This window comes from Engraulis encrasicolus, chromosome 2 (assembly GCF_034702125.1).
Source record: "Engraulis encrasicolus isolate BLACKSEA-1 chromosome 2, IST_EnEncr_1.0, whole genome shotgun sequence".
Taxonomy (NCBI): Eukaryota; Metazoa; Chordata; class Actinopteri; order Clupeiformes; family Engraulidae; genus Engraulis; species Engraulis encrasicolus.
In genome coordinates this window covers 26,602,060-26,614,559 of record NC_085858.1, presented here as the reverse complement: position 1 = coordinate 26,614,559, position 12,500 = coordinate 26,602,060, and the positions used below count along the sequence as shown (strand labels likewise).

The window sequence follows — 12,500 nt, the reverse complement described above, 5'->3', positions numbered from 1 at the left end:
TGTGAGAGAGCTCGTTTCAATCCTATGAGGAATGGCCATCTGCTCTTCCCCCTGCTCGCCTCCGTTTCTCTAGGCGGAACCCTTGCGAGACCGAGTTCACACAAGAAGCACAGTTTCTTTCCTCTGTAGTCAGCGGCAATGGTTTTCAAAGTGGGGGCCATGGACCCCTGGGGGGGGGGGGCTGCAACGGGGTGAGATTGGCAAGAACAGCATGGGAAAACCAGATAAATATTTAAAAAGAATTAAATAACTACTGTACACCACAATAAACAAAAAATAAGCCTTGTAATAGTCCCATTAGAACAGCATTATAATAATCTAATGCATCTCTAAACCTTACAATTATTACCATTAAGTTATTATTTTATATATCCCAGTGGAGCACAGACTAACAGACCTAGACTTTGGTTGTGCAAAGGGGCTGCACAGAAAAATAGTGTGGCATGACCCATGTAAGGGAGGGCTTGGCTGGTATATACTGGTATATGGGTGGCCTTGTCATGGTAACGTTTGGGAACTCCTGGTCTACGGCAGTGTTTCCCAACCTTTTTCGTCTGGTATACCCCATAAACCCTTTTTGTCATACCACAAGTACCCCTTCACTCATGCTCTATATCCCCTCATCTATCCACATGCGACCATACTCCATACATTTGTTGACATTTTATCACGTACCCCCTGCAGTTTTGCTTCCGTGCCCCTTGTGGTATGCATACCCAGGCCCACCGACAGGGGGGACAAAGGGGTATGTTGTCCCAGGCCCAGGGAGATAGGGGCCCCAGAATTGGGTTCACATTACATTGTGTGCATTGGTTATGGGGCCCTTTCAGAGGACTTTGTCCTGGGCCCAGCAAATGCTGTCAGCGGCCCTGCGCATACACCTGGTTTAGAGACACTGGTCTACAGGACCTAGAGAGTCAGTCAGCCAGCCGGCAAACGACTGGGAGGGAGGAGAATTACTGGAGCTCCAGGAGCACAGCGGGGGAAGCTGGTGACCCAGCAAAAAATATGGCATGTGGCTCAGTGCAACCCCATCTTCTCACACCAGGGAAGGAAGCGAAACTCCCACCCAGAGGCGGAACAACAGTACACAGGGCCCCCGGGCAAGACACTGTGCTTTGAATAGTTTGTTGGTTAGCTGACCAGTTGGCTGACCAGAAGCTGACCAGTTTAGCGTTTCTGTGACTGTTCTGTATTATTATAATACAGTTTAAAACGCAAGCGTCCTCTTGCAAAATGAACACTTAAAACGACAAAGTAAAAAAATAACGGAACAGATCAGGCAATTTCTCTTCCGTATGCGTCATACTGCGCATGTGCAGTGTGCAAAGGGAACGGATCGGGCAGACGGAACCCGTAGGCCACCGACAAGCAGCTCTCCTACAGGTACACATAAAAGGCAGCACTGAGGGAGGCAGGTAGGAGGCTCAGGAGTGAGGGAGGGAGAGGAGTGAGAGGAGGGGTTGGTGGCATCCAGGGACGGAGCTATAGGAGGGGCGAGCAGGGCATTTGCCCCTGGGCCCAAGGCCCTCCTGCCTTGGTGATGGGGGCCATATAATAACTTTGGCAGGCCATATAGGGGCCCCTACCAGTGTTTTGCCCTGGGGGCCCGCTGTACAATTGTTCTGCCTCTGGTTGGTGGTGCTGATTCCGTACCTGCTGCTGTGATTTTTCCTGGGGCCCTGGTGGCTGGAGTGGACATTAGGATGAAATAGCAGCCCCTGAGTGCTCCGTGTTCCAGCAACTTGGCCTAGTTTGTCATTACAGCACACAGCCAAGAGGGCGCCATGCGGAACGCCAGCCCAGCCGGCAGAAAGATAAATAGATACGGGGTTAATGCAACGCCTCTCTCTCTCGCCTTCTCCCACTTTTTCTCTGTCTTTCTCTCTTTCTATTTCTTTCTCTCTCTGTCTGTCTGTTGCTCTCTTTCTCTCTCTCTCTTTTACACTCCCTTTTTTCTGTCTTTTTTTCTGTCTTTTTCTCCCGCTCTCTGTTATACTCTCTCTTTCTCCTTCTCTCTCTCTTTCTCCTTCTCTCTCTCTCTCTCCCTCTCTCTCTCTCCCTCCATCTCTCTCTCTTTTTCCACCGGCCGCTGTGTGTGCGCGTGGCTAAGGTCGGCGGCCCACGGATCTATCAGCTCATGGCCGCCTCCTCATACCATAACACTCTCATTTGTTTGGCCGTGGGTCGGGTGCCTCCCGGACGCGGCGGTCGATCCGCAGCTTGAAAGTCATCTGGTCGCCCGCCTGCCCCTGCCGCCGCCGCCGCTGGACGGTTTAACGGAGCATGTTTCCTGTTGTATGTGTTCTTGGCGGTAACCACTTTAGGGGTCCCCGAGGTGGAAATTTCCAGAGTGTGCACGAATTTGATCACAGGATGGGATCGAAGGCTGTTTGCTTTCATTCTGGGTTTTTATTTTGTAGTTGTTTCGGAGCAGGTCGTGGTTTGAAGCCAGCCACTATGGTGTGATGTGTACACTAGCGGGGTAGTGACTGACCAGTGTGGAGAAAGGAGCATTAGAGCGGACAGACCACCAGCAATCCATTCCACCAGGGAAGCCGATAGGAGTAGGCAAAGGGGTCTGTTGTCCTGGGCCCCGTTGAGAGATGTGACATTGTATGTATTGGATGGGGTTGGGGGGGTGGGTGACTTTGGTGACTTTGTCATGTACCCAGAAAAAGCTGTCAGCGGCCCTGCATCCCACCCTTAGGGTCCCTACACATCTCATACCTGATTTTGGAGAGTAATGGAAATACTGTACGAGCTTGCCCCCACTATTGAAGAAAAATTAAAATAATCCGTTTTCATCCCTCTCTCTACTCCTCTCCTCTCCTCTCCTCTCCTCTGCCTCTGCCGCCGCGGGGGAAGACAGCAAACTGACAGCACAAGCAGGGCCGGATTAACAATGCCCGGGGCCCCTAGGCTACAGGTTGTTGTGGGGCCCCCTGTAAGGCAAATTTTGCAGGAAAATTACATAGACCTCATAATTACGAGCTAGAAATTTAGGGCAATTTCTACCAACTGTACTGAACACAATAGATACATTTTTCAATGTTGCATTGGGTAAAAAATCAGATTTTTTTTTTCACTTCTGGCCAATCAGGGGGCCCCTGGCAGGTGGGGGGCCCTAGGCTGCAGCCATATCTAGCCTGTGCGTTAATCCGCCCCCTAGCACAAGGTAACCAGGAGTTCATTTGAAGTTGGTGATAGTGAAACATTTTTTTTTATTATTTCGCAAGTCTGGTGAAGACCTTTGAAAGTCATTCATCATCAACTTTTTTGTTGTTGCTGGTGTTGTTTGGATGTGGCGTTCCCTTTAAACTGCCAGCCTTTTCATTATTTGGTTTTGTTTTGTTTTGTTCTTTACCCTTTCATGTTCCTTCTGTGAGAATCCAAAAACAATTTATGGCAAAATTGTCTTGGAGGAAAAATAATCTCTTGGAGAGTGCGTTTTGTGGTCAATAGAGAAGAGGTGGCAAAAAAACAATAGACTATTTTGTGGATTACTGAGAAATAGAGAGGGTGTATGTGTGAGAGAGAGAGAGAGATAGAGAGAGAGACCGAGAAACAGAGAGAGAGACAGAGATCGCGAAAGAAGGAGAGGAGGAGAGCAACAAGATACAAAGGCCACATAAGAAAACACACTTACAACCAGCCCTAGCAAGACCAAAAACAACAACGGCAACCCAATAATGCTGCTCCTCCTTTTCCACCTCCAGGGTACCAAGTAGCTTATCGACTGGACAGCGGCGACCCCAACCAGTTCACCACGGTGGAGGTGGGCCCAGACGCCCGACAGTTCACCGCCTCGCCCCTGCTCCCGGAGGCGGCCTACATCTTCCGGGTCGGCGCCAAGACGGAGCAGGGCTGGGGCAACGCCGCTCAGGCCGTGGTCATCACCACCGAGGTCAGAGGTGAGTCTTCATGTGTCCAGTCCAGCACTTAGTTGGCAACAACAACGAACAGCCTCTTCACATCTCCAGTGTTATTAACGGTATGAAATGTATGGAATCTGCTCTCGCTCTCGCTCTCGCTCTCTCTCTCTCTCTCTCTCTCTCTCTCTCTCTCTCTCTCTCTCTCTCTCTCTCTCTCTCTCTCTCTCTCTCTCTATCTCTCTCTCTCTCTCTCTCTATCTCTCTCTCTCTCTCTCTGTTTTCCCTGTCTCTCTTTTCCATCCTACCTCTCTTTCCGAAGTCAAAGGTGAGCTTCGTGTGTCCAGTCCAGCACTTGGCAACAACAATCTAGCCTCTTTACATCTCCATTATTCTTAACATTCTGGAGCATTCTGGAATTTGCTCTTGTTCGCTTTCTCTCTCTCTCTCTCTCTCTCTCTCTCTCTCTCTCTCTCTCTCTCTCTCTCTCTCTCTCTCTCTCTCTCTCTCTCTCTCTCTCTCACTCTCTTCTCCATTCTCCTCTCTTTCCGAAGTCAAAGGTGAGCTTCGTGTGTCCAGTCCAGCACTTGGCAACAATAATCTAACCTCTTTACATCTCCGTTATTATTAACATTCTGGAGCATTCCGGAAGCTGCTCTCGCGCTGTCTCTCTCTGTTTTCCCTGCCTCTCTTTTTCTGTCTCCTCATGATGTGGGTATGTTTCTCTCTTCCTCTGTTTCCCTTCCTCACTTTCTCTTTTTCTCCCTCATGTTTGTGTCTTCATCTGCCTCCGAGTGCCTCTCGCTCTCTCTTTCTAGCTCTCTCTTTCTTTCTCTGTTCCTCTCTTTCAGTTTCTCTTTTTCTCCCTCATGTTTGTATGCCTCCATCTCCTTCCCTGCCTCTCTCTCTCTCTCTCTCTCTCTCTCTCTCTCTCCCTCTCTCTCTCCCTCTCTCTCTCTCTCTACAGTCATCATTGTGTTTCTTGGTTGTCACTCTTAAACACGTCTTCACTTGTAGTCATCTTCACTCTGTTAAGCAGGCTCTGAAATCTGACAAGAAACCTTCATATTTCATTTTCCCTGCCCTTTTTTTTCCTTCATTTACCAGCTATGATGTTTCATATTAAACCGTTCGGCGCTGCCTTTGCGTTCTTTCCGCGAGTGACCTTTATCGCTTTTATTTGACTGGCGGAGGATGGAGACGGATATAAATACTGCCAGCGCATGCAGAAAGGCACGGGGCTCTGACTCTGACTTCCCGCAGCTGCACACAGCACACGCAGCCCTCTGAGAGACACCTCATTTAGCTGGAATATTCTGATGGTATCCGCCTGGCTGGCCGGGTCTCAGCAGGGGGGTTGGACCCTTCTCAGATGCTGCGCTAAGGTGTAATAAGACAGAGGCCATTTTAACCTGCGACCTTTTCTGAAGTTTCTGATTGCTCCTGGGTTTTTTTTTTTGATGGGAGGAGTAAAAAAGAAAAAAGAAAGACAAAGGCTGAGGGAAAAAAACTCTTTTAAGATAAGTCAGCTCCTGTCAGAGGGGAGAGCAGGTTGTGCTCGATAGCCTTCACGGCGCATGATGTGCATCCGTGATGTCAATCGATAATGGACAGCGTTAAAATAAACAATTATGCCTGCGCTTATTGACCGCCGCCATTGGGATCAATGAGGGGCTGTGCGCCACTGCCTCCCTCTCTTAGGTGGTCCAGATAAGGAGGTCGCGACAGCTGCGGGTGACTAACACCCCGTACAACAGTCTTACGCACAACAATGTATGCAGCACGCATAAATACACACACCAAACAATTACACATGCTGATGTATGCAAGTGAGTATACACACAAACAGCTGGAAAAATGTGTGCTGAGTACGGACGACCGCCCACTGTTCAGCATGTTCAAGAAAAGTGACAGGAGCCAAAGGCGCCTCCTACCTAGGTGCTGCACCGAAATGTTCAGGAGATCTTTTATTCCAGCGGTAATCACTTCTTAACAACAGCTGCTGAGTGTTTATCTTAGAGGTTTTATAATGTTGTGGTGATTCTTTGTGTTTTATAATGGACTGTCACTTGTCACTTGGTGTTTTGTGGATGCCATTCAGATTCCCTTTGCGAATTAATAAAGTCTCTCTCTCTCTCTGTCTCTCTCTCCCTCTCTCTCTCTCTCTCCCTCTCTCTCTCTCTCTCTCTCTATCTCTCTCTCTCTCTCTCTCTCTATCTCTCTCTCTCTCTCTCTCTCTCTCTCTCTTTCAAACTAGGCTTGTTAAGGACTTTTAACTTGTACTGTAGTTGTGGTGTGTTTTTGGTGTACATCTCATGCTTCACTTCAGCACTTGTGCGCCACTCAAAGATTACATAGTCCGTATAATGTTCTCATAATATAATATGAACTGACTGCTATTTCATTTGGACGACGAGGCCATTGCAAGAGCACAGATCCTGGGTTTGCAAAGTCAAGAGCCTCTCGTTTCATAAAATACAACCATCTCTGATTGCAAAGAGCACCCAAGGCATGTTCTGAGTTCTACTCAGAGCAACACAGCTCATTTGTTACTCATTTGGTTTTCATGTATTGGATATGAGACTGACACCTCTGACAACAACCTAATAACCCTGTGGTCTCGTCTTTCTCCTTCTCCTCCTCCTCTCTCCTCCTACTCATCTTCATCCTCCTCTTCTCCCCATCTTCCTTTTCCTTGTCTTCTTCTCCGTTCCCTTCTTTCTCCTCATCATCCTTGTCTTCTTCCTCTTCATCTCACCCCTCCATCCTCCTCTCCTTATTTCCTCACCCATCTCTTCCTCATCCTCCCTCTCCTGCTCTTCCTGATCATCCCTCTCTTCCTCTTCCTCATCCTCAATTTCCTCCTCTTCCTCATCCTCCCTCTCCAGAGCGTCTGCCGCAGCCCCCGTGCAGCTGAGTGTTTCCCAGGTGCAAGTGCAGTAACCCTGTGTTTTTTCTCTTCCTCCTCCTCCTCCTCCTCCTCTTCGTCCTCTTCCAGAACGTCCCCAGCCCCCGGTACAGCTGAGTGTTCCCCAGTCGCAGGTGCAGTCTCGCCGGCTGCAGCTGGAATGGGTGCCGGGCGGCGATGGCTCGTCCCCCGTGCGCTACTTCACCCTGCAGACGCGCCAGCTGCCCGATGGGGCCTGGACCACTCACTCCTCGGCCATCGGACACAACGCCACCTCCTGGGACGTGGACCGGTGAGTCTGGGAGTCTGGGACTCTGGGAGTGGGTGAATAATCTAGTGAGAGGTGCTAGTGGATGGGTGGGTGAGTGAGTGAGTGAGTGAGTGAGTGAGTGAGTGAGTGAGTGAGTGAGTGAGTGAGTGAGTGAGTGAGTGAGTGAGTGAGTGAGTGAGTGAGTGAGTGAGTGAATAATTCAGTGAGGATTGCTAATGAATGAGTGAGTGAGTGGGATTAAGGAGTTGGGTGAATGAATGAATGAATGAATGAATGAATGAATGAATGAATGAATGAATGAATGAATGAATGAAACAAACAATGAAAAAATAATTCATTGAGTAATACTGATGGATGAATTTGTGAGTGTGTTGGATACACAAGAACCAATCAATGGCCACCAGGACCAAGAGTATTTTTTGAGTTGTGCTGCGGGCCGCCTCTCTTCCAGACTAAACACAAGCACCGACTCTGAGCCCCATGCACCACAATGCAGCGTAGCACTCCACAGCACAGCACGGCAGTGCTAATTTCGTCAACCATGACTATGACTAAAATATTTCGTCAATGCCCTTTTTTGATTTTCGTCATTTAGACTAAGACTGAGACTAAATTGGGAAGGCAATGACTAAAATATGACTAAAATTAGACTAAATTAGACTAAAATTGATTTTCGCCATTGTGACTAAGACTAAGACTAAATTTTAAAAAGCTGACGAAATAACACTGGTGTTAAATAAAAGAGAGAAAAAGAGTACCAGTGTGTGAAGAAGTTTTATTCTGTACAATGTGATATACCGGTATGTTAAAAAGAGGAGCAGTGTGCGGAGAAGTTCTATTATGTACAGTGTTGACGAAAATGACTAAAAATTGACTAAGACTAAAATTGATTTTCGCCATTGTGACTAAGACTACGACTAAATCAAAAAAAAGCTGACAAAATTAACACTGCAGCACAGTCCCTCAGACTACAACATCACTTTACCCCCCACACCACACCACAGCACAGCACCTCACACCACAGTAAGATGAATCCCACTACTTACTGTAGCCCCCTGCCCATGTCTTGGTGCTCACCGCCACCTGTGCCAGTGGAGACAGAGGCAAAAGTAAAAGAAGAAAGCACTAATGAATCCAACCAACACTGGGTTGTTTTCACCCTCAACGCGTTTGCTTCCCACACACCTCCACCCTTTCACCCTCTCTCCCTACCCCACCTCCCACTCGCTCTACAGTGTGTCAGGGCTGTGAAACTCTCTGCTAGCCTCTGCCTCCCAGTGCTGCTATTCCGTCTGAGTTATCGGATGGGATTGTTATTAAATGCTAAAAGGGCTTTTTCCTCCATGCCGATTTATTGCCCTCGCTGCAATTATGATTCTGAGGGGGGATGGGGGGGAGGAAAAAAAAAAAAAGGAAATAGCTCAAGAGAATGTACGAGTGAGCTGGTCTGCAGCGGCAGTGTTGTGGCGAGCCAGCCAGGAGAAGAGAGGCCCAGCCAGGCGGCTGCTGGCGGCTGAATTACATCGACTGGCTCGCAACAGTGATTATCTGGGCAGTCAAATGCTATTTTATATGCATTCAGAGGCCCATATCATCTTGATTATGATTGCTTCCTCTCTCTCTCTCTCTCTCTCTCTCTCTCTCTCTCTCTCTCTCTCTCTCTCTCTCTCTCTCTGTTTTTTCTCTCTCATTCATTCTGTCGCTCTCTCTCTCTCTCTTTTCTCTCTCTCTCTCTCATTTTCTCTCTCTTTCACAGTGTACTTCTCTCTCTCTCTCTGTCTCTCTCTCTCTCTGTCTCCCCCCCCCTCTATCTCTCTCTCTCTGTCTCTATCTCCCTCTCTCTCTCTCTCTCTCTCTCTCTCTCTGTTTTGGTTCCTCTGGCTCGGGCTCATCCTTCCTTCTCTTTATGACTGCCCGAGCGGTGCGCGTTAGATGGATTATTTAGGCATGATTTGTGCCTCGCTCTGTTACTGCAGGATTAGTGACCTGCTGGTGAGTGCTCCTGCTACTGCTGCTTCTGCTTCTCACCCCCCACCAAACACACACACACACACATACACATGCTAATACACACGCATGTACACTAACACACACACGGTAACACACACATACGCACACACACACACACACACACACAAACACACACACATACACACACACACACATTTAGCTGCAAGTCATATGGCATATGCACACTTACACACCCGTACGCAAACACACACACAGAGAAATACACGGTCACAAATATACTCACCCGCACAAATATTGTGACACATACTCACACATGCCATCCCGCAGTGGCACGAGACGTGTGCGATCCCGTGCAGAGCAAAGCTGCAGGGCTGGCCCAGAGAGAAAGAGCTGAAATGCACACAGGCGCACACACACACACACACACGCACACACGCATAGAAACAAACACAAACACAAACACACACACACACACATATAAGACAGTGCCCTGCCGTGCGGAGCAAAGATGCAGGGTTGGCCCAGAGAGAAAGTGCCGGAAGCCTCTGGGCTCCACGGGGATAATTTAATTGACTGGCTGCTCTGCTCTGCTCTGCTCTGCTCACCTGCCGCGGCGGCGCTAGCTCATTTAAGGGTTTCATATCTGAGCCTGTCACAACTCCACTCCTGCTGCCACCCTTTTTTTATTTATTATTTTGTTGTCGCTGCGCCGGATAGGGAAGAATTGTGTGTGAGTGTTTGAGTGTGTGTGTGTGTGTGTGTATGTGTGTGCTTGTGTGTGTGTGCGCGTGTGTGCGTGTGCGTGTGTCTGTGTGCTTGTGTGATAGAAAGAGAGAGAGAGAGAAAGAGAGAGGGAGGGAGAGAGAGAGACTGTCTCTGTGGCTCTGAGTGGTTAAGATGCAAAGCAGTCTAAGGTTGAGGTACTATAGGGAGGGAGTGGAAGGGGAAATAGGAACATGGCCTAACTGAGGGGCAAGGCCTTCTATTTATTTTTTTATTTTTTTGTTAATATTTTCAGGGTTTCCATGCCTTTTTTAGTGGGACAGTGTCATATGGTGACAGGAAGCCAGTGGGAAAGAGAGATGGGAGTGGACCAGGTCCGCAGCACAGCAGTCAGTGCCCTAACTGTTTCAGTCATGGCCGGGGCCCAGCGCGTGGGCTTTTATTTGTGGCGCTATTGTGTGTTGTGATGGAAAGGGGGCCTCCGGCCTTACCCTGAGCACAAACATTTCATCCCTGGAGGCCACAGGCATGCCTGATCTCTGCATCTCAGTGGCAGCCAGCAAACATGACATGATGGGATGATAAAAGTGTCTGAAAATTGGAATGGAATGCAATGGATGTGATCATGTGACCTACAGTATATATGAAGATTTATTGGTAAATGGTTATTTATAATTAGCTAGAGAATGTCTAGTGTTTCTTTTCCGTCGCAATGATTGCATATTTTCAGTTGCAGTCATTTGACATAATGCTTTCTTGTGTCTGTCATATAAAAGCATCATCCATGCCATGGACTGTTGAATGTGTATTTGCACATTGTTCTCACAATAGGAATTAACCTGGTGGCCAACTGTGCTTGCCTCTCATTTGGCAGGTTAAAACCCTACACCTCCTACAAGCTAAGGATGATGGCAACCAATGACATCGGTGACAGCAAGTACAGCAAGGAGACAGACGCAGTCACTACCTTACAAGACAGTGAGTGGAGTCTTGTTTGTTGAAGATGATGTGCGCACGCACGCGCACGCACACACACACACACACACACACACACACACACACACACACACACACACACACACACACACACACACACACACACACACACACACACACACACACACACACACACACACACACACACACACACACACACACACAGATACAAGAGCCGCCTGCAGGCCTGGGTAAGTGCTGTCTTTAGCAGGGGTGAGAAGGTCAATATTATAATGATATGCTTTGACCTGTCAGCTTTTACATGTGGAGTGATGTGATGAGTCACCAACAGTTACAGTGTAAGTAAGCATATCATCGACATAACTCCTACGTAGTATTGAGTCTGTAAAATCATATCTTAACCCTCTGCAAATTCTGGACCTGTAGTGCAACCAGGTCAGGGGTGGTCAATTATTTTGGGCCACATCGGGTGTAGAATATTGACCAACACATTATTATGAAATGTATTTAGCACATTATATCGAAATGTTATAATGAAATGTTTTATGTTTATAGCCATTTGAAGAATGTTGAGTGACAGTGTGAATTTGGATGTAAAAGTTGTCTTTCTTGTAAAAGCTCTTTGGCCACGTGAAATGTCTCAGCCAGTCGCAGGTGGCCTCTAGGCCTGAGTTGGCCCACCCCTGAACCAGGGGGTAACTTTGGCAGCAACGACATAAAGACCAATAATGCCAATAATGTGCTTGCTTACTCTAAGTTAGCAATAACAGTAAGGTTTACGAACATACGTATTCTCACTATATTGTAGCCTCTTACTGCAGCTGGGGTCGCTGACGACCCTATTCACTTGCTGAAAATGCAGGTTAAAATTCATTTGCTGAAAATGCTTAACTACATCATAACAACATCGCTATGACATTACAGAGACCCATAGTGCTGCGCTAAGGGGTTAAATACATAAAGGCCTTCTAATGCACAGTTTGACAAACTCTTTGAATGTTACCTTGTGATAGTGGGTTAATGGAAGGATCTCTAATGCTACAATGTAAGTGCATTTGGGTACAGCACTGCAGTAGACTATTTAAGCCCGCAATTATAAGGGCATACGAGCTGACAGTACTTTGTTGTTTGTATGGCTAGAATACATGATGAAAATTAGCATGCACAATACGCCCTGGGCAGTTTGGGGAGGAAATTACCTCCTAAAAAATGTTTCTGTGCGCAAAATAAATATGTCTGACACAGTGGTGGTGAATCAAGTGGTGATTACGCCATCGTTTAAAACCATTTTTATGTCCACCCCCCTTCTCCAACCCTTCCTTTTTCCTCTGGCCACAGTTCCAGACGAAGCCCCTGAAATGCTGGCCGTGAAGCCGTCCACCACCACATCAGTGCTGGTCCAGTGGCAGGTAATGGCCCTCAAGAAGGTAGAGAATGCGCGCACATCAGTGGTACAGGTGCTGGACAAAATAAAGTAACTGAAATAAATGATAGAAGTCCGCAACACTGTTAACGCTCCCAGTGATTTATTTGCACGAGGTTTCGGACCTTCGTCCTTTTTCAAGTGCAACAAGTTCTATCCTTTATTTCAGGTAATGGCCCTCACTCACACACCCTGTCTGGGGGGGGGGGGTGGGGGTTGTATGGCTGCAGTATTGCAGGGATGGGGTGGCCTGGTATGGCCTGGTCTGGGGGAGCTGGAGATCGGTTGGACCACCACTGGGTTACAAGGGCTGGGCTGAGTTTGGGATAGACTGGCTTACATGAACTCTGTTTCAGAAGGAATGGGATCGGATAG

General features: G+C 47.8%; 1 protein-coding gene across 1 annotated transcript in view; it reads left to right on the top strand.

Annotated features, from left to right (window-relative positions):
• The window catches only part of sdk1a (sidekick cell adhesion molecule 1a), a 447,949-nt gene that overhangs the window by 380,450 nt on the left and 54,999 nt on the right, over positions 1-12,500 (top strand). The window contains exons 29-32 of the mRNA XM_063185237.1: positions 3,720-3,914; positions 6,871-7,072; positions 10,620-10,723; positions 12,041-12,111. Of these exons, the coding sequence (XP_063041307.1) occupies positions 3,720-3,914; positions 6,871-7,072; positions 10,620-10,723; positions 12,041-12,111 (572 nt within the window). The remainder of the gene's footprint in view (positions 1-3,719; positions 3,915-6,870; positions 7,073-10,619; positions 10,724-12,040; positions 12,112-12,500) is intronic.